The 19,529-nt window shown below is 33.9% G+C and overlaps 1 protein-coding gene across 1 annotated transcript in view; it reads right to left on the bottom strand.

The window, feature by feature from the left end:
• The window catches only part of LOC134471875 (coiled-coil domain-containing protein 178-like), a 125,630-nt gene that overhangs the window by 33,017 nt on the left and 73,084 nt on the right, over positions 1 to 19,529 (bottom strand). The window contains exon 2 of the mRNA XM_063232128.1: positions 2,854 to 2,988. Within this exon, the coding sequence (XP_063088198.1) occupies positions 2,854 to 2,988 (135 nt within the window). The remainder of the gene's footprint in view (positions 1 to 2,853; positions 2,989 to 19,529) is intronic.

Below are 19,529 nucleotides of genomic sequence, written 5' to 3'. Positions count from 1 at the left end.
TCCCAGGTTGAAGCCAAGCATACTTTTCCTGTCTAACATTCATTTAGATTGCTTTTACTCAATAATCTGTTGTATGCATTTAATGTTTCAGGAGGTTCACCAACTAATATTCTTATCTAACAGTTTACTAATATCTGATGGCATTATTCTAATACTTGCTTGAAAATATAAAACATTAATTAAATTTCCAAACACTGATACTTAAAGAAATTGCAGGGGAAATCTGATGGAAATGGGAAGTAATAACATTTGGTCTGTTAAGCGATGTTTAGCTACTTTGAATCAAGCTGTGTACACTGATACCCATGGATTCTCCAAATATATTAAATCACTATCATGCTTTTCTTTTAATAAATTGAAGATAATAAAGGAAAAGTGGAGAGGGGCTTGGAGCTACCCAATTTACTCCCTTATCCACCCTGCTATTATCCACCCTCAGAACAACCGAGGGGAGATTAAACGAATTTCTCTCATAGTATAAAGGGCAGAAAGAGCTTAGGAACTGTTAAGAAGGAGGGTCCAGCATCAAGCTGGGAGAATTAAGAGCTGAAAATCCAGCTGCAGTATAATGTCGTGTCTAGGGTCCAGTAAGAGGTAAGAAAGGCAACAATTAATGTATGTGACAGAAGCAGGTTGGGAAAAGACAGAATAGGTGATTGGATTGCGTCAGGTGTTTTTAAACAGGTAAGACAAAGAAGACTGTTGTAGAAGGAAGAATACAAAAATAGGAGGGGAAAGGAGTTTGAACAGCAAGTTTCATGACTTAGAATTCTGGAATAGCTGAAACAGATGGCAGGAAATGAAGCCCAGAAAGTTAGCAGGAGCTGGTCACAGAAGTCACTGTGTGCCACGCTGAAGGTTTTGGACTTGATTTCTCTCCCTACAGAATTACACGTTTCCATAGTTTTGTGGTATTATCATGAAAATTATATTTTATATTATTATTTAAAGGCTAGAATTAAAATATACTAAACTGATAGTGTCTCATGTAGATAAACAAAAGAACCATTAATCAATGCTCCTCGAGTTTCCTAAGTACAACTGAAGCTTGCTAATGCATTTCTAGGTCCTTAGTAGTCAAGTTGTCACCCACTCTAGCCTGTCCCTGTCCCTTAATTTTTATCGTATGCAACAGTCATATGGATAAGCCATTTAAAATCAAGATTTGGTTAGTAAAAGATTGAATTCCTGATGAAAAATTAAGGCTTATGGAAGACTTTGGGTTAGGAATTCACTTTAAGAATATTTGAATGACATCTTTGATGTCTGAAAGATACATTTTGACTCAGGTAAGAATTTACCAATTATAAGACATTTAAGAACATTTATATTTTAGTAGAAATATGGACATTTTCCAAGACACTAATTAGAACACATAGATAACACCTGAATACCTAAAACAGAATCACAAGTCATAGGCACCCATAATTTTGTTTGTTTGATTTTGAGATAGGGTCCTACTACATAGATCAAGTGGGCCTTAAACTCACTTTTAAACTAAGACTATATAGCCCAGCCTGATCTCAACTCATGATTCTCATATTGTGTTTACAGCTTTGTGCCACCAGGCTTGGGACTTCAAGTAATTTTTAGTGTATTATGTGTTTATAGACATTTTTAAGGAAAACTGGGTGCTTCTGATTTCCAAACCAATCCAGTTGTGGTTTGTATTCCCGTCTGTATGCACATTTCTGTTAACCTATACATAATTACTACCTTTTCAAAACTTACCTTTAATTTTCTCCTGTTGCTTCCATACTTTGTTTTGATTCATTCTCACAAAAGCCATATGTACAGCAGACACACACCCACATGCATACACGCATACATATTCCTCAGAAGAAAATACTAAAAGTAGACATCAGCAAAAAGGAAATCAGAAAGAGATTAGTAGGTTTAGAAATGCTCTGCAAAATATTTCTCTACTGTAGCAAAAGAAACAAAGTGTAACTAAATGTTTATAAAAAGACATGCATGGTTTGGGGTTCAGTCTTTCTCGCTTGTGCTGTGACTTACTGAACATTGTAGTCTTAAAATGCGTTATTTTCATTTTTCATGGAAGGGGCATTCTGGTTTTCTTTAGTAGAAAAGTGTGTGTGTGTGTGTGTGTGTGTGTGTGTGTGTTTCCCTGGGGACATCATCTTTAACCAATCTTGTAACATCTGAAATTGTAAAATATTAATTGGAAGCAATTTTAAGTAATATTTCAGTGTTGGTCTGCACAAAGTTAATTTGGGGTTCACAATTATTTCAGACTTACAGGCAATGAACTGACCCACTAATTGTTTTCACAGATCTAAATACAGGTAATAAAAAGTCACATGCACCTAGAGTCACAACTACTTTCTAAGCCAAAGTGGCTTATTTTTCAGTCAGTTACCTGCAAATCTGCTTGGGAGAACAAACCTCCTGAAAAATAGGAGGGTTTCCTATTTTTCCTCCTATTTCCCTCCTGAAAAATAGGAGGGCAGTAGCTAAATAACATAAACAGAAAGGAACTTCTCACTGACGCAAATTTTGCCCAACAATTGCAAGTTAAGATGTTGATCTTTTAAACAGCTGAAAGGCATCTGCAAAGCCCATACATTTGACAAAATACATTTATACCAAGGATATTTAAAAAAAAATCCATCCTGAGGTTTGTGAGAAATAAATCGGCTCTTTCTTTTCCACCATGCATGGTATATGTGCTAACTTACTGAATTCATTCTTCATGCAATCCCAGTTTATTAAAGAGGTTAAAAATTTATAAAACTCTGATGGGATATGGTTTTAATGCTTCATCACACTACCCATCATTTGCTTTTCAATCTAGATCAGAACGATCTTTCCTACTTCCCTGCAATCACCTACCTGCACAGCTAATATTTTCTGAACAGTCTCCTGAGAGCATCTCTGGAGCTTGGCCAGTTTCATCCGGCTGAAGAGGACCACCAGTTGGAAGTGCTCCTGCCACTGCTCGTGTAGCCTTCTTTGCAGCTGACAGAGCTAAAGGCAAGAGGGAGGGGAAAAACACAAGTCAGAGTAGGAGAGGAAATTAATGGCAGTGTTCAAGAAGAATGATGGAGGGAAATATAGAAAGCAGTCAATGGCCCATTCTGCACTGTACGGACCTGACAGGAATTTCACAGTCCCTTGATTTTTCAGCCCACTCATGTGCATTCATCAGAAACGAGTCACATCTGGCCGCCAGGATGGGGGGTTAATTTTCTCTAAATGCCTGAGCAGTTTTGTTCTAGCTGAGGCAAACTCTGTGACTGCAAAGCTGATGAGTAAAATATTTCTACTTCACCCAGTTTAACTCAAAACCGATAGCCTCGGGACATATTGAACCTTTCTCTAAAAAATAATCTTTTGAAGCTTTTTTGAATGGCACATCAGGTCAAGCCAAAGTTTAAAAATGCAACTTTAAGACTTTGATGGACACTATTGCTTCTTTTTTTTCCTCATAAAGCTTACTATGGCTTGGCAATGTGTGCTTTAGAGCGTGACAAAACTAAAGAGAATTAACTTAGCCATCAGCTGCAGAGAGGGAACAATAACAGGGAAGAAATTTCCAGCTAGCACTCCCTATTAATCTGCCTCCCTCTGACCGCAAGACACACAGATATCTCACTGCATTGAGGTACAGTGGGCGCAGTGTTTAGAAGAGGCAGGGTTAGTACTGACTCCGTGCAGGGAAAGAATTTCCCTTCGAGGTGTGCGGATGTCATTTGGAAGTTTAATATAAAAATGAAACAGCAAAGTTTTACCGAGACAACGCCCTCTCATCCTTCAACAGTTACCATAACCACTTCATAAGGAATTATAAGGTCATTTTCAAAGAAATAAAATTAACAGTAAAAACCATTTTTAAAATTCCAAGATATTAGCATATGACATATTCTGCCACTGAAAGCTTTTGTTTTTTAGTAATATGGAAATAGTGTGTTTTGCAGAATGAAAAATAAAATTCACATGAAATATTTTATATAACAATCACATGTAAAGTACCTCTTGATACTGGGAGTAAAACCATGCTTTAAAAAAGCACCTATTTATGATTTTTTGGTCTGGGTTACATGTGTAGGACCTTTGTAAAATTTTATGCAGGTGCTGCATAGGACTTGGAGACTTTTTAAATGTATATTTCAATGGAACAGTTGACTTAAAATAGCTATTTTTTAAATATCTGAGGTTTTCTGTGAAATATATAATATCAATATCCTAATTATACATTGTTATAAACAAACAGAGATGTATTTATGTTAAGTTCACAGAATAATAAAACTCCTATTCTTGGTTAGTTGATCTAGAACAACAATAACAACAACAACAGACCTTTGGAAAACAAATATTTTAACCTATTAAATGATGAACCACATTATCAGAAAATTTTATGGATATTTCAGATAATTAATACTATTAAATTAAAAATTAGCATTGCTTTTGCAGTCAAAAACAATTTTAGTTTATTCTGTACTATAAGTCAAATTGGATAGTCATTGGGAGCAGGGCGTATGCTATATTTTGATAGACAGTACTCATGACATTTGTGAAATTATGTAATTAGTATGCTCAGAAGTATAGAAAATGTCATATTGAAAATGTAATTATTGTGACAGGGAAAGAAGGGCATAGGTGGTAGGGGCAGGAATGACATGTAGGTGACAGTACTGGCCCTGTATTACCCACTGCAGGCATCAAAGACTTAAATAATACTAATTAAAGTGGTTTTAAAAATAATCTACACACCAGACCTCTATTTAAATTATAAACAACTCCGTGTGAAGCAGTGGGGAAAGCTAGAGAAGCTGCCATTTAACAGTGGCTAAACATCAGTGACAGTTGGAAAACAATTATGATAGATATTCTGGAAAATATTTTTGCATCATACTTGATTTTATATTAAAGTGTGGCTTAGCAGAGTAGAGATTTTGGTTTTTAAAAAGAGCTGGACAAGGATGAGAATGGAAAAGATTTTACTTAGTTATAAACTAAAATTATCAGGAAATCGTCTTTGTTTACAGAGTATCCAATCTCTGACAATTACATCTAGAAATATACTTTAAAAATTATCATTTAGGGGCTGGGGATTTAGCTCAGCGGCATAAGCGCCTGCCTTGCAAGCAGGCAGTCGTGAGTTCGATCCCCAGTACCGATAAAAAAAAAAAAAAGGAAAAAAGACAAAAAAAAATTTATCATTTAGTTCTTTATACAGTACTAGGTGTGTTGTGGGCTGAGGTGCACATCCTAGATGAAGTGGATATATTCAATAAATAAATATTTGCTAGTTGAAGCTTAACTATAGTCTTTTGTGTATGTGACTTCTAGGAGATTAGATTATTGTTATTTTCCTAACGAAGACAAATAATCCTTCAACTTTCTCAATATTTGTCACTGTGACATTTAAATAACGTCATTCACAGGTTGATTGCATTCATGGTAATCTTGTCATAGGCTCCTTTTACATAACTCCAGTTTGACAACTGAGAAATTTGTATTTTAAAAGAATTATTTGCTTTAGGTTACTTATTTCTATCTACCTTATAGTTTATATATATATATATTTTTTTGGGGGGTACCAGTGATTGAACTCATGACCTTGCGTTTACCAGGCAGGCACTTACTCTGCTGAGCTAAATCCTCAGCACCTACAGTTTATATTCTTAATCATGATGTCATATCAATCAGAGGCCAATAACTTTCCTTTTCCTCCATTGGAAGGTTCATCGTTCCTTCTGGATTTAAGAGAGTCATAAAACTTCCACCAACACACAAAGTTTCTATAGACCTTAGTCAGAAATCATCCTAGATAATAGGTTACAAATAAAATTAATGCTTGTCTATCCCTCCTTGACATAAGAAATTCATGTCATAACCTTCATATCTTGTGTTTACAAACTATCTCTTACTCAGACCTTTCTCAACTGAATTATTATAATTATTCAAGTCTAAAACAAAAAAAATGGGAAGCTACCCTATTCAAAACTGAGTGACAGTTTATCAAGTCAAATAAAGTTCTCAATGCTTAGCCAGAACCAGCTGATTTTAAGAGAACAATGATAGGAAGAACTTTTATAGCCTTACTGAGTGGAATCCAATATCTCAAAGGAAAGTTACTTATGACAAAACACTTCTTGAACTTTCTGGAGTGTTCTGTGTCAAGGCTGTCATTATTTGAACCTAACTCTCAGAAAACCTTATGTCTCCTGTGAGATGCTAGGATCCCAGGAACAAGTCCATGAATTGTCTGTGCAAAGCAAATAATAAGTTCATATAATAGCCACAAACACAACCAAAGGCACATAAAAGGCAAATCAGATTTGAAGGAATTCTTTAGAGTGAAAGAATTTTTTTTTTTTACAAGTGGGAGGCCTTTGACACAGTTAAACAGCAAACCAAATAGTGATGTTTTTTCCATCCAAAGCTTAAATGAGAAACAGCTGAATGTAGTAAGATTATTTTGATTCAGTAGTCTGTTTCCTAGCTTGACATAGCAACAAAGATCTTAAATTTGTCTAAATGTCAGTATTAGCTGAATTCACATAAGTAGAAAAGTTCTTTAAGGATCAATTTAGAATGATGCCTTAAAAACTGAGCCTTTTGGGGGAAATCTACAAGTCTTTCAGAAGAAGAACCGGAATTCAATAGAAGTTACATATATACACACATGTTCACACATCCAAAACCAATGTTAAAAAATAATCTGAAATTTAAAGTAAAATATTGACGATGCTGGGATCGTTGATTTAATCGAATTGTAGGCCATGATAGCTACTTTTTAGATAAGTAGTTGTTATAAAATCCCAACTATATGATGTCTGTAGATAGTGATCACTCAATGAATATCTCTTAAAGCTTGCTTATCAAATTGAGCTAGTAAGATTTAATTAGATAAACAGTGTAAACACAAATATATTAACAAAGATTTTACAAAATGGAGAATTATTTAGATATATGCCTGTGAGAACTATTACAAAGAATTAACAACTGGGATCTCAGCCTATGAAAAAGCTTTCGCACAACAAACCAACAGAGTAAAGAGACAACCCACAACGTGGGAGAAAATGTTTGCCAGCTGTTCCTCAGACAAAGGATTACTATTAAGAATATATAAAGAACTAAAAAAAAAAATTCCTCCAAGATTTAAAGACCCAATCCAAAAATGGGAATCTGAGATGAGATTCATACACACTTGTCAAATGAAGAAATGCAAACGGCAAAGAAATATGTGAAAAAAATGTACAACATCACTGGTCATTCGAGAAATGCAAATTAAAACAACACTGAGATCGCACCTCACCCCAGAAAGACTGGCCATTATCAAGAAATCAAGCAATAACAAATGCTGCATGGAACTTCAGGGAAAGAAGAAAACTTCCCACTGCTGGTGGGAATGCAGACTGCTGCAACCAGTGTGCAAATCAGTGTGGAGATTCCTCAAAAATCTAGGACTAGAGGTCACAATCCAGCTATTCCCCTTCTGGGTGTCTTCCCAAAAGAATTAAACACAACATACCACAGTGATATATGTGCACCCATGTTTATTGCAGCACAGCTGTAACAGCCAGATTTTGGAAACGACATAATTGCCCAGCAACTGAGGAATGAATACAAAAGATGTAATATTTTTATACAATGAAGTACTACTGAGCCATAAAGGAGGATAAACTAGACACTTTTATAGGCAAATTGATACAACTTGAGACCATACTTGTAAGTGAAACAAATAAGACACACATGTGTAAACTAGTGTTAGAAGCTGAAACAACATATGTATGTATATCTCTGTCTCTGTCTATCTATCTATCTATCTATCTATATCTGTATGCCAGTTAAGATAGTTATACTACTGATTTCTCTGAATTTACTGAAGAGAAGGGTTTATGCTGGTATTGTCTGGAAAAATGAATGAAGATATCTTGTGTTCTGAGTGAATAATTTGGGGATGACAATACACAACATGTGTACCATTGTTGCCCTCTGATTGACATGTTTTGAAATTTTGTTTTAATTTTTTCTCTTCTTTTTCTTTCCTTGAAATAAAATGGATTTGAAAAAAAAAAGGAAACATTCCTGTGAATATCTAGAAAACAAAGCAAAGATAAAGAATTAATACCTCTCTTCAGGAATTCATACTTTCAGTGCAGATCCTGTCCAAAGCAGTAAGAAAAATAGAATATATATATATATATATATATATATATATATATATAATTCAAGAGGATCTACAAACCAACAATTTGGGATAATGAGAGCACATGGAATACATTTGCTTATAAGATCAGCGTTAAAATAATATATTATGTCAGTATAATCAATTGAAACTGCAACAGGAAAAATTCTATTCTTAACCACAAAATAAATAAATAAATAAATAAATAAATAAATAAAATTTAAATCATGCAGGATTTTATAGAGAAAGCTACAAACTTATTTTGAAATATAGAAAGACTGAATAAATGGAGAGGTATCATATGTCCACTTATGACAAAGGAGAGTCAAGTACATATTGGTTTTCCACAAAATAGTCCACACTCTTATCAAGTTTCATTGAAGTTCACCTGAAATTCATAGGGAACAAAAAGGCCTAAACATAACTTTAAAAATATATGAAATTGGAGAATAAGCTCAAAAATTCAACGTGAATGTGTAAGACGCCTAGAAGCTACAGGAACTAAGCTATAGGAACTGAGAACTAAGTTAGAATAGGAAAGCAGACGATTTGGTCAACCACAGAGAGCAGGATAACAAATACATGCATATAAAATATAGAAATATATTAGAGAGATTATCTTTATGCAAAATAAAATAAAATTAGGTCATTAGCTCACAATATGTACCAAAGTAAAAGCAACATAGATAAGCATGAGTGAAGTTTATCTTTAAAATTTTTCAAAGAAAATATGACATGATTTTTGGGAAAGTTTTCCCTTTTAAACAAAATAGTAAAATAATTATAATGGAAAAATTGACAAATTTGATTGCATGAAATATTTAAAATTGTCCAATTTAAATATAGAAACAAGCTGCAACCTTAGAGGAGATCATAAAATTACTTAATACTGACAATGATTAATTTCTTTAATATATAAAGAGACCCTACAAGTCAATAGGAGTAACAGAAACAATTCAGCAGTAAGTAGGGAAAACAACACAAATAAGTCACTCCCCCTAAAGAAAGCTATTTTTTACAGACATTGGAAAAGGTGCTCAACTTTGGTAAGCAGTAAAAATGCACCTCCACAACTACGAACACACTCAACCACCTTATCTTTGATAAAGGAGCCAAGCAGGTTCACTGGAAGAACGACAGTCTCTTTAATAAATGGTGCTGGAAAAACTGGCTCTCCATTTGCCGAAAACTAAAGCTAGACCCATGTCTATCACCATGTACTAAATTAAAATCTAAATGGGTCAAAGATCTGAATATTAAAACAGAAACACTAAATCTATTGGAAGACAAATTAGGTAGGAACCTTGGAGACATAGGAGTAGGTAAAGAATTCATGAACAGGACTCAAACCACATGGGAAATACTTCCCAGAATCAATAACTGGAACCACTTCTTATTAAAAAGTTTCTGCATGTCAAAAGAAATCTCCAGCATAGTGAAAACAAAACCCACAAACTGGGAAAAGATTTTAGTGAACTCTCTCTCAGACAAGGGCCTCTTGTCTAAAACATATAAAGAATTAAAGAAACTCAGACCTCCAAAATTCAAAGATCCAATCCAAAAATGGGCATCTGAGATGAATACGCAATTCTCAGATGAAGAAATGCAAATGGCAAATAAATACATGAAAAAATGCTCATCATCATTGGTCATTAGAGAAATGCAAATTAAAACCACACTGAGATACCATCTCACTCCTGAAAGAATGGCCAGGATCAAGAAAACCGACAACAAATGCTGGAGAGGCTGTGGGGAAAAAGGAACTCTCCTGCACTGCTGGTGGGAGTGTAGACTGGTACAGCCTTTGTGGAGATCAGTCTGGAGATTTCTCAAAAAGTTGGGACTGGAAATCCCATTTATTCCAGCTATTCCACTTCTAGGCATATTCCCAGAAGAACTGAAAGCATCATACCACAGTGATATATGTGCACCTATGTTTATAGCAGCACAATTTGTAATCGCCAGATCTTGGAAACAACCCAAGTGTCCATCAACTGAGGAATGGATAAAAAAGTTGTGGTATTTCTATACAATGGAGTATTATTCAGCTACAAAGAAGGATCACATTGAGATATTTATCAATAAATGGGCGCAGCTTGAGACCATACTCATAAGTGAAATAAATCAATCTCGCATGTGTGAATACCGAATAGTTTCCCTAATGTAAGTAATGATTCAAATATATAAAAATATGCGGTAATCATGATTCCCCATTAGGTGGCCTTGAAGCCTTATAAAGTTTTCACTCATTAATTAGAAAGGCTTTATTCTGGGCTTCTTGATATGAAAATATTTGAAGCTAGAGTATATGAAATTTTATCCAAATATTTCAAGGAAAAAGACACTATGGTAACTACTATTAAGTCGGGTTATATGGTGGTGAAGTACTAGGTTGTTGAAACAGTCATGCTGTGACCTCTATTGTTATATTGTTATGTCCTGTTTTATCTCAATCTCCCCCTTATTGTTTTAAAAAAATTATTTAGTCATTTCTTATGTTTGTCTTAATTAAAGAAAAAATTCAAAAAATTAGGATATATAAATAGTAACTCTTTTTGATTTCCTATTAACTTGTTTTGAAGTCCCGTAGTACTCCCACGATCTTGTTTTGACTGATTAGACTCTGTTCCATTCTATATGATAGTATCAAGTTTGAAGACATAGGCAACTACTTTGAAGACAATAAGATTCACTAAGATACCCATTCTGGTTTGACTATTGTCTTCTTTGGAAGTCCTGTAATGTTTACAATGCCTAAGTTTTATTGGTCTTGTTCTCTACTGTTTTGTCCAACTTTATAATATCTAATGAGATAGACAATTCTTTTTAAGGAAACAAGGGACAACGTTGATAACCATTGTTGATAAACTTGTACTCTGTTCTACACCATGTGCTATGTCTATCCTTGGTATTGACTGACAGCTTTGTTTTGCCATATTTGACTGTATTCTCCCCCCCCCCCCCAAAAAGTAATAAGCACTAAGGAGTAATAAAATCCAAAATGTGTAAATTTTGTTGTAAAAAAGAGAGGGAAAAAAAAAGAAAAAGAGCTCTAACGGATATAACAGCAAGTGTGTTTAGGGGTGTTAAATAGCTGACTATATCAATGTTTTTGGATCATTGAACACAGCTGTTTGCAGTCTCCCTGTTTGAATGTCCACCTTGTATTCTTTGATACTGTGATTTGAGGAACTATTTTCAAGTTGATAATATGTAATCTACTAACAGGTGATTTCTTACTGTTATGTTTTGTTTTGTTTTTTTTGTAGTTCTGTATTACGTGTACCCTTACACTGCTTTGGTTTGTTTTGTGTTTTTCTCTTTTTCCTCTTAAATAAAAAAAAAATGCACCTCATACTCATCAGATTGACAGTTTTTAAAATCTTCTGACTATAAATATTGATAAAGATGTAGAATACATGGAACTCTCATACGCTGTTTAAATTTGGGTACAGTGTGACAGACAGACTTGAAGAACAAGTTACTATTTTTAATTAAGCTTTGTTGTTTATTTTAAACACAAGGTCTCCCTATGGTGCTCAGGCTGGCCTCAAACTCATGGTGATCTCCCACCCTCAGCCTCTCCGGTGCTGTTGTCACTGGTGTAAGACACCACATCTGGCAAAGTAATCTATTATTTTGTCCTGAAGTTGGAAATGTGCTTTCCTATTGGTTTATTAATTACAGTGGAAGCTATTGCTCCAGATGAGGTTCTCTCAGTGCGGTTCCCTGATCATCAGGACCAGCACCAACATAGAACCTTTTAGAGACACAGTCACTTGGTGTACCACACCAGACACTCTGAGCCCAAGCCAATCCTGCGTTAGCAACATCTTTAGGTGATTCTGATATGTGCTGAGTTTGAAAGAAACTACTCTGGAAAAATCACCACAATATTCCCTCAAAAAATCTAGAATAATGCCGCCTTACAGCATTGCTCTCAGTAATAAAAATTTAGAAACAATCTAATTGAGAACCATGGGAATAAAATACTGTTGAGCGTTTTTCCTCAAGCCCTAACATAAAATAAATACATCAAAATATTGTTATTTATAGCTAACAACTATAGAGAACAAAATGAATTAGAAGGAAGAAACACTAATAAAAGGCTAGTAATTAACTCTGAGAAAGATAGAAACAGTATGGAATGTTTCTATTAGTTTAATATATAAAGCAAATGTCCAAATTTGCCAAGCTAATAGATGTACAAGAAATTAATCACACAGTTATTTAATCACTTATAATTTACATATATCTCATGCCATTGAATTTTAGTTGTTTTCGTAAAATATTAGAAAACTCTTAGTTAACCTGACATTTGCACAAAGGCATTCCCCATGTATTTTGGCTTGTTATATACTTTTACAGAGTATATTATAATCTATTTCTTGAAAGAGTATTTCATCCTACTTGAGCATCAGATACCAGGTAAACATGGCTTTTATGTACATCAAAGTTTTGCTCCTGCATTCACTAAATATGATCTTAGCTCCAGTAAAGAAATACGCACAATATTAAGTAAGTGTAGACTCATAAGGAAAGATTTGCTGTTTTAAGTTACTTCATGCATTGTGTAGAAATTTGAGCATTTATTTTCACCTCAACCACACAATTAACACAGGTTTAAGGAAGTAAGTTGGTAACTTATTTCATATAACATTGAAGATATGATATGTAATATATTTTCATGAGAAAATTTGCTCATTTCAAAAGGCAATCATAGTGGTCAATATTGGAAATCTATTAATCTAAATAAATAGGAAATTTTTAAGTTTATGCATACACTGTTGCTGTGCTGCAATAATAATAGACCATTATGTTTTTTCTTTAAAATTTTCTTACATTGTCTCTGTGCATTGCAGAACATAAATATCATTGCAAACGTGCTTTAGATAAAATTAAATCATTTTTAGGGACATATGGTACCAAAAATTAACTCCCCAAAGCACATAATTTAACTGGCTTTTGCAATTTAAGAACCCTGGAAAAAAAGAAAGGGAACATTTCAAGGAAATGAGAAGTGTCCTTATAATGAATTTCTGCTTATAAGAATCAGACATAACAACAGTCTTTTTAATTAAAATACAGATACCATATGTATAGTTATCTGAAAATGAACTATAAATTGTTTTGCCAGAAAACAAAGACCAGTCAATACTGAAAAACAGTGGTCCCTTAGCATACCAAGTTCATAATAACTCACGGGGCCAATAGTTCATGGTCAACACTCCAAGCTCTTTGTCAGTGAAAAATGATTTGTCTATCAATGGACTAATGAAAATTTCAGACTAGACTGTATTAGACAGATTTCCAACAATACAACATTTATACTTTTATGTATGAAAAATATATTATAAAAACTAGATGGCATCACAATGAACATATTACTTTTCTGCGAACAATGCAAAGAATCCATTAACTACAAAACTCAAACAGTAAGTCAACAGGATCACTGCGATAAACAACCTTCATTAACAGAAACTGTGTTAAATATATGGGAGGTGTGGAACAATTCCAACTTCTGAATTAAAAATAAAAATCACTTTCCAGTATGAAGCAGAGGAGCGCAGAACATTTTTAGGGCACGGCCACTATCTGTGTATTACTATGCTGGTGGCTACATGCATTAAGCATTTGTTTAAATCCACAGACTGTGCACTCAGGTAAGCCCTAGTGTCACCTGTGGACTAGGATGATGATCATGTGTTAATGTAGGCTTCCCAGTTGTAACAAATACACAGATCTAGTGTGAGATTGCTAAAAAAGTGAAGTCTTTTCATGTCTGTGGTAGGGAAATTTCTATACCTTCCTCTTACTTTTGCTGTGAACCTAAAAACTTCCCTGAAAAAGCCTACAAAACAAATGTGAACTCCTATAGCACTGAGATGATAGAGTGGCTGAGTGTTGATACGTGACAGTTGGTAGAGGTTGCAGAATTTCTAAAGGATGCATGTGTATGACACATGTGCCCCAAAATCTGAAGGTTTGTCTGCCATGATAGCTGGAGAGCTCAGGAATTTTGAGGTAAGAAATCTATAGTCTAAGAGTAGGAATATTATGAGGAATATTTGCTTTCAGAGAAAATTAAAACATTTCAGACAGTTTACTTGTGTTCTATCTACAAAGATAGTCAAGCAAATAGTCCGATTGCAGAAGCAGTTCTAAGAATCATATGCATTTGACAAAGAAGGGAAAAATCATGCACTAATCTTGCAGATTTACAGATGTACTTCAGGTAATCCTATTAAAATCATATTTAAAGCTTTGACAAAATATGATAAAGGCCATTTGGAATAAAAGCCAGTATTACTCTATGGGAGTATATTTTAGATAGAAGATAGGTAGATAATAGAAATACATATTCATTCACTTGCATTACAATATTAAAATAATCGTTATAATTTCAGCCTGCTTGTAAGAGTTTGCACACTGAAAGCATAGTGTCTTTTCAATTTCTGATAGATAAATAAAACTGATTAGCAAGGATGTGTGCTTGCAATTTTAATTCAGCAGCATAATGCAAAGTACAGCTTACAAGGCAAATTGCATAAACCTTAGCAGTTCTTTTTTTTTTTTTTATAATACCCCAAACAATGGCAATTACAAATTACTCTACAGATTTTTGGCAAGGGAAAAATGACAGGTATACAAAATCCTGCTAATACCAATCTTTTTTGGAATTCAGATTCCAGGCTACATATACACAACATACAAATCTCAGAAATAGTTAAATATTTCTTTATTATCAAATTTGCTCTACACACTGGTGTTAGAGATTACACAGCTCATTCTGGAAATCTCGCTTGTCGACTACATATGTATAACTGAAGAAAATAAAACTCACATGCATGCTCAAAGCTACCACTGGTCTTTATGAAAATTAATAATAAATTCTCTGTTTTTTAAATCATACAAAAATAACACATTTCAAAATTAAATATTTGTAACTATGCTAATATATAAAAATTCTGATGGTATGGCAGAAAGAACACTGATGCAAAACAGATGTTATTAACCCTTGTATTAAATAGCTAACAAGTCTATCCCTTCATACAAATACAAAATGCCTGTGTTCCAAACAGTATAAAATACTCACAGGCTATGATATGTAACATATACCTAATCTAATATTCTTTACCTTTTTAATAGTAATAAAAGGTGTAAAATTGAGAGCCTTCTTGTGTTCATAGACATTTGGTTATGAAATAAGATTAGTACATTTTGATGAATAATTGATTTTAAAATGGTAAAGACAGTAGTATAGGTATTTTATTGTACTGATTACTAAATTTCACCCTCAAATCCCATGAGGAGTTCAAAATGAGATAAGCGAGTATACCTAATTCTTAATTGTTATCCATAGTTTTAAAAAAAGACACGGAGTCAAAAATAGGACAATTTAAATATCTTTTATACAAATTATCCTTACAATAAAAAAGTAACATTATTCAAAGTTGAAAATGCAATTATATGAAGGCACAGTTTGGATGGTTATACAGACATTATGCTTGAGAGATGAACATATTCTTAAGATATCTGTTTACTTGTTTGCTTGTTAGCCATTTGACCTAAAGTAATTAAGTCTTTTGATCTCACTTTTTATTCAGAATTTGCTGGTCATTTATGTATTTAGTTTTGCTAGTGGCAATATTTTTTTTATTTAAAGAGAAAAAAAGAAAGGACATGAAAAAACAAAGCAGTAAAAGGGTACAAGTAATAGAGAATTTCAAGAAAAAATTATTAGTACATATTTGCAATCCATAATATTTACATTTCCTGCATGGAGTTGGTACATGTACATAACACATTTTAATTCCTTTTTCCATCGCCTTTCTCCTCCTTATCACCTTCCTTCCATCTCTTCACCCCCTTCCAATTGAGAAAATCTAACTCTCTCCTTCTTAGTATTCATCTTTTATTTTGCTCTCTATTTGTAATTTGGATTTCCAATATAAAGGAAACTATGCAATATTTAAGCTCATGCATCTGATTTATTTCATTTAGCACTATGGTCTCCAGGTGCATCCATTTTCCTATAAATGGCTTGAGTTTATATTTTTTCAAATTTTAGTTTGTTAGACATGTAGTGCACTATTTTACATTCCTCGTTGGAAGTTTATACACATTCATAACACATCTTATTTCACTTTTCATCCGCTTTCCTAACCCTCCCTCTTCCACTATCTCTTTATCGCCTTCCTTTCTTTTGTCCATATTTGCAGTACATAGTGTTTATACTCCTGCGGAGTTGGAACATACACATAACACATCCCAATTCTTTTCGTCCCCTATGCCTGCCCACTCTCCTTCCCTTCATCTCTTGATCACCTTCCCCTTTGAAAAAGATCTGTCTCCCTACTTCTATCATGTATCTTTTAATTTGTCCTTTACTTTTACTCTGGGTATCTTATAGAAGAGAAACCTTGTGATATTTAATCTTGTGTATCTGATTTATTTCATTTAAGATAAATGGTCTCAAGATACATCCATTTTCTTACAGATGACTCAAGTTTATGTTTCTTTATTGTAGAGTAATAATCCACTATGTGGAAATACCATATTTTCTTTGTCCATTCATCTGTTCTTAAACTTATAGACCACTTCCAAGATTTAGCTATTATGAATTGTGCTACATAACGTGAGTGTGCATATATCACTGCAAACTGATGTCCTTAATTCTTTTGGGAAGATACTAGAAGGGTAATACTCAGGCCCAATGGAAATTCTAGCTTTAGTTTTTTGAGGAATTTCTATTCTGATTTATATCGTGGTTGTACTGGTTTAAATTCCTACCAACACTGTAGAAAGGTTTCTTTCCTTCTTCCTCAGCATTTGCTATTCAATTTTTTGACAATGACCATTTTTCTGGGGTAAGATGGAATCTCAGTGTTGTAATGTGCATTTCTCCAGTGGCCAGTGATGTTGAGCATTTCTTCATGTGTTTATTGGTCATTTTTACTTCTGTGAAGTGTCTATTCATTTCACTTTCCCGTTTTTATTGGGAATTTTTTTTTAGTTCTCTATATTCTAGATATCAGTCCTCTGTTTGAGGAATAGCTGGAAAAACTGTTTCTACGATTCCGTAAGTTTTCTTTTCCCTCTGTTGATATTGTTTGCTGTCTAGGAAGATTTGACATAATCGTATTCATTGACTCTTAGTACTATATCCTATGCATTTAGGACTCTGTTCTGGAAATTCTTGACTTTGCTTATGATGTCAAGAGTTTTACCTATTTGTCTTCCAGGAGGTTAAGCATTTCTGTTTTAGCATTTAGTTCTTGGATGCATTTTGATTTTAGTTTAGTACCTGGTGAGAGATATGGGCAGAACCAAAATAGTCAAAATGAACATACCTCAACAACTGATACATTGTCCTGGAATCCACAAACAAATTATGTTGCAGGAGAATGTTAGTAAGTCAAATTCATTTGTAATTCAGGAAAAGTAAGTCTTATACACCTTTGACACAACTATAAAATGTATATTGTTTTCTGCTTCCTAACAATCTCTTCCACATCATCACTGCTTTTCTTCTTGCTTCTGGATATCTTGGGCTCTGGTCGAGCATTGTACTATCACACTGTACAGCTGCAGCACAACTGTGACAATGGTTGGCAGACGAGAGCCGCTTCTGTGATTTGTTCTCATGTAGGAATGTTCATAACACAAAGTCCATTCTTATCTGTGAATGTTCACAGCACAAGTGTTTGTAAGATTCCAATCAAAGCACCAACAGCATTCCTCACAGAACTGGGGAAAACAAGCCTAAAATTCATATGGACTCAGAGGAGACCCAAAATAGCAGAAACCAACTTGAGTAAGAAGAGCAAAGCAGGAGGCATCACAATCCTAGACTTTAAGTTATTTCACAAAACTACAGTCATAAAAACAGCATGACACTGACACAAAAATAGACATGGGGATGGAACAGAATGGAAGATGCAGAAACAGCCCTGACCATATTCAACTATTTGCTCTTTGACAGAGGAGCTAAAAATACACACTAGAGGCATTTGTTAATAAATAGTGTTGGCAAAACTGGCCATCTACATTCATAGGATTGAATTTAGACCCAAATTCATTGATTTTGAAATATGGTCAAATGAATGCTCTAAGTTGGCTGTTTTGGTGTTCATTTTTGTTGTATTAGTGAATAATTTTCTTTGATGATTTATCTATAGTATATTTCTATAGTAATACTCATTTGTTCTGGGACTCATATTTTTCAATCCAAATGACTCAAGAAAATACTTTAATGAGTATATTTACCTAAAATTAATTCACAATAAAAATGTCATGTCAAAGATAATTGTAACACTGACTGGCTTATTTTGATTTCTTTCTTTCTTTCTTTCTTTCTTTCTTTCTTTCTTTCTTTGTTACTGGGAATCAACTCATGATCACACACTTACCAGGCTTATTTTGAATTTTTAACAAGAAACATACTATGCTTATACTGTAAGGACATCAAATTTCATTAGAAACATCATATAATGGTCATTTGTTTTGCAAATAAGTAAATAATGTTTCTAAAATAATTTGCTTTAAACTACTTTGAAGAATTCAACTGCAATATGAAAAGAGAGACAGTTATGCAAAGTGGCAAATAGTCTGGGTAAAGAAAGAAACTGTTTTGTAGGTATAAGAAATAAAAGGTTAGAAAAGTTATGGACAGAATGCAGAATAGAGTTTCCAGTGACTGCCTTGGCAGCTGGGGGCGGCGGCGAGCCGGGTCTGGAGAGGGCTGACATAAGAGCCAAGGTCACGTGTCAACAGACAGTGTAATTAATGTCATCTGGGACAGTTGACCAAGTTTCTCCAGCCAGATGAGAAAGAGGTGAACTTCAATCCTGACTCTCTGCTCTCCTCTTCCTAACTGCATTTTATGTGTATAGCTGAAAAATCTTTATTTATACAGAGTTTATTATATTCTGTAGCATAACTAAGAGGTTTGCCAAACCAATTTTTGAGAAACTCCAAGAATGACACCTACCAGCAAAGACAAAATTATCACTTGTGCCAAGTAGAATAAATGAAACATAAACTGCATTTATTTGAAAACAAAGAAGCCTTAAAAAGAAAAAAAAAACTACTTTGATGACTGAAAGGTAGCTTATCCTGAGCAAAATTTTTATTTAAGTTTTTCAACCATTAATGAAATTTTTCTTCTAAAATGGAGCCTTTCCTATTTAAAACATTGGTGCCACATTTTTCTTTTTTTGCATAGATTTTAGATACTTGTACAACACAGAGACACAGTAATTATGTGAGATGATGGCTATTCTAATTTTCTTGATTCAGGAAATCGTTGTATACAAAACACCACGGTATATAACATGCATATTACATTACTGGAGATGAGGCATTATGA

The sequence above is a fragment of the Cavia porcellus genome, unplaced genomic scaffold, assembly GCF_034190915.1.
Source record: "Cavia porcellus strain 051 isolate PalLab524CR breed Dunkin Hartley unplaced genomic scaffold, mCavPor4.1 scaffold_20, whole genome shotgun sequence".
Taxonomy (NCBI): domain Eukaryota; kingdom Metazoa; phylum Chordata; class Mammalia; order Rodentia; family Caviidae; genus Cavia; species Cavia porcellus.
The sequence above is the reverse complement of the archived record's forward strand: the minus strand, read 5'-3'. Positions and strand labels throughout refer to the sequence as shown.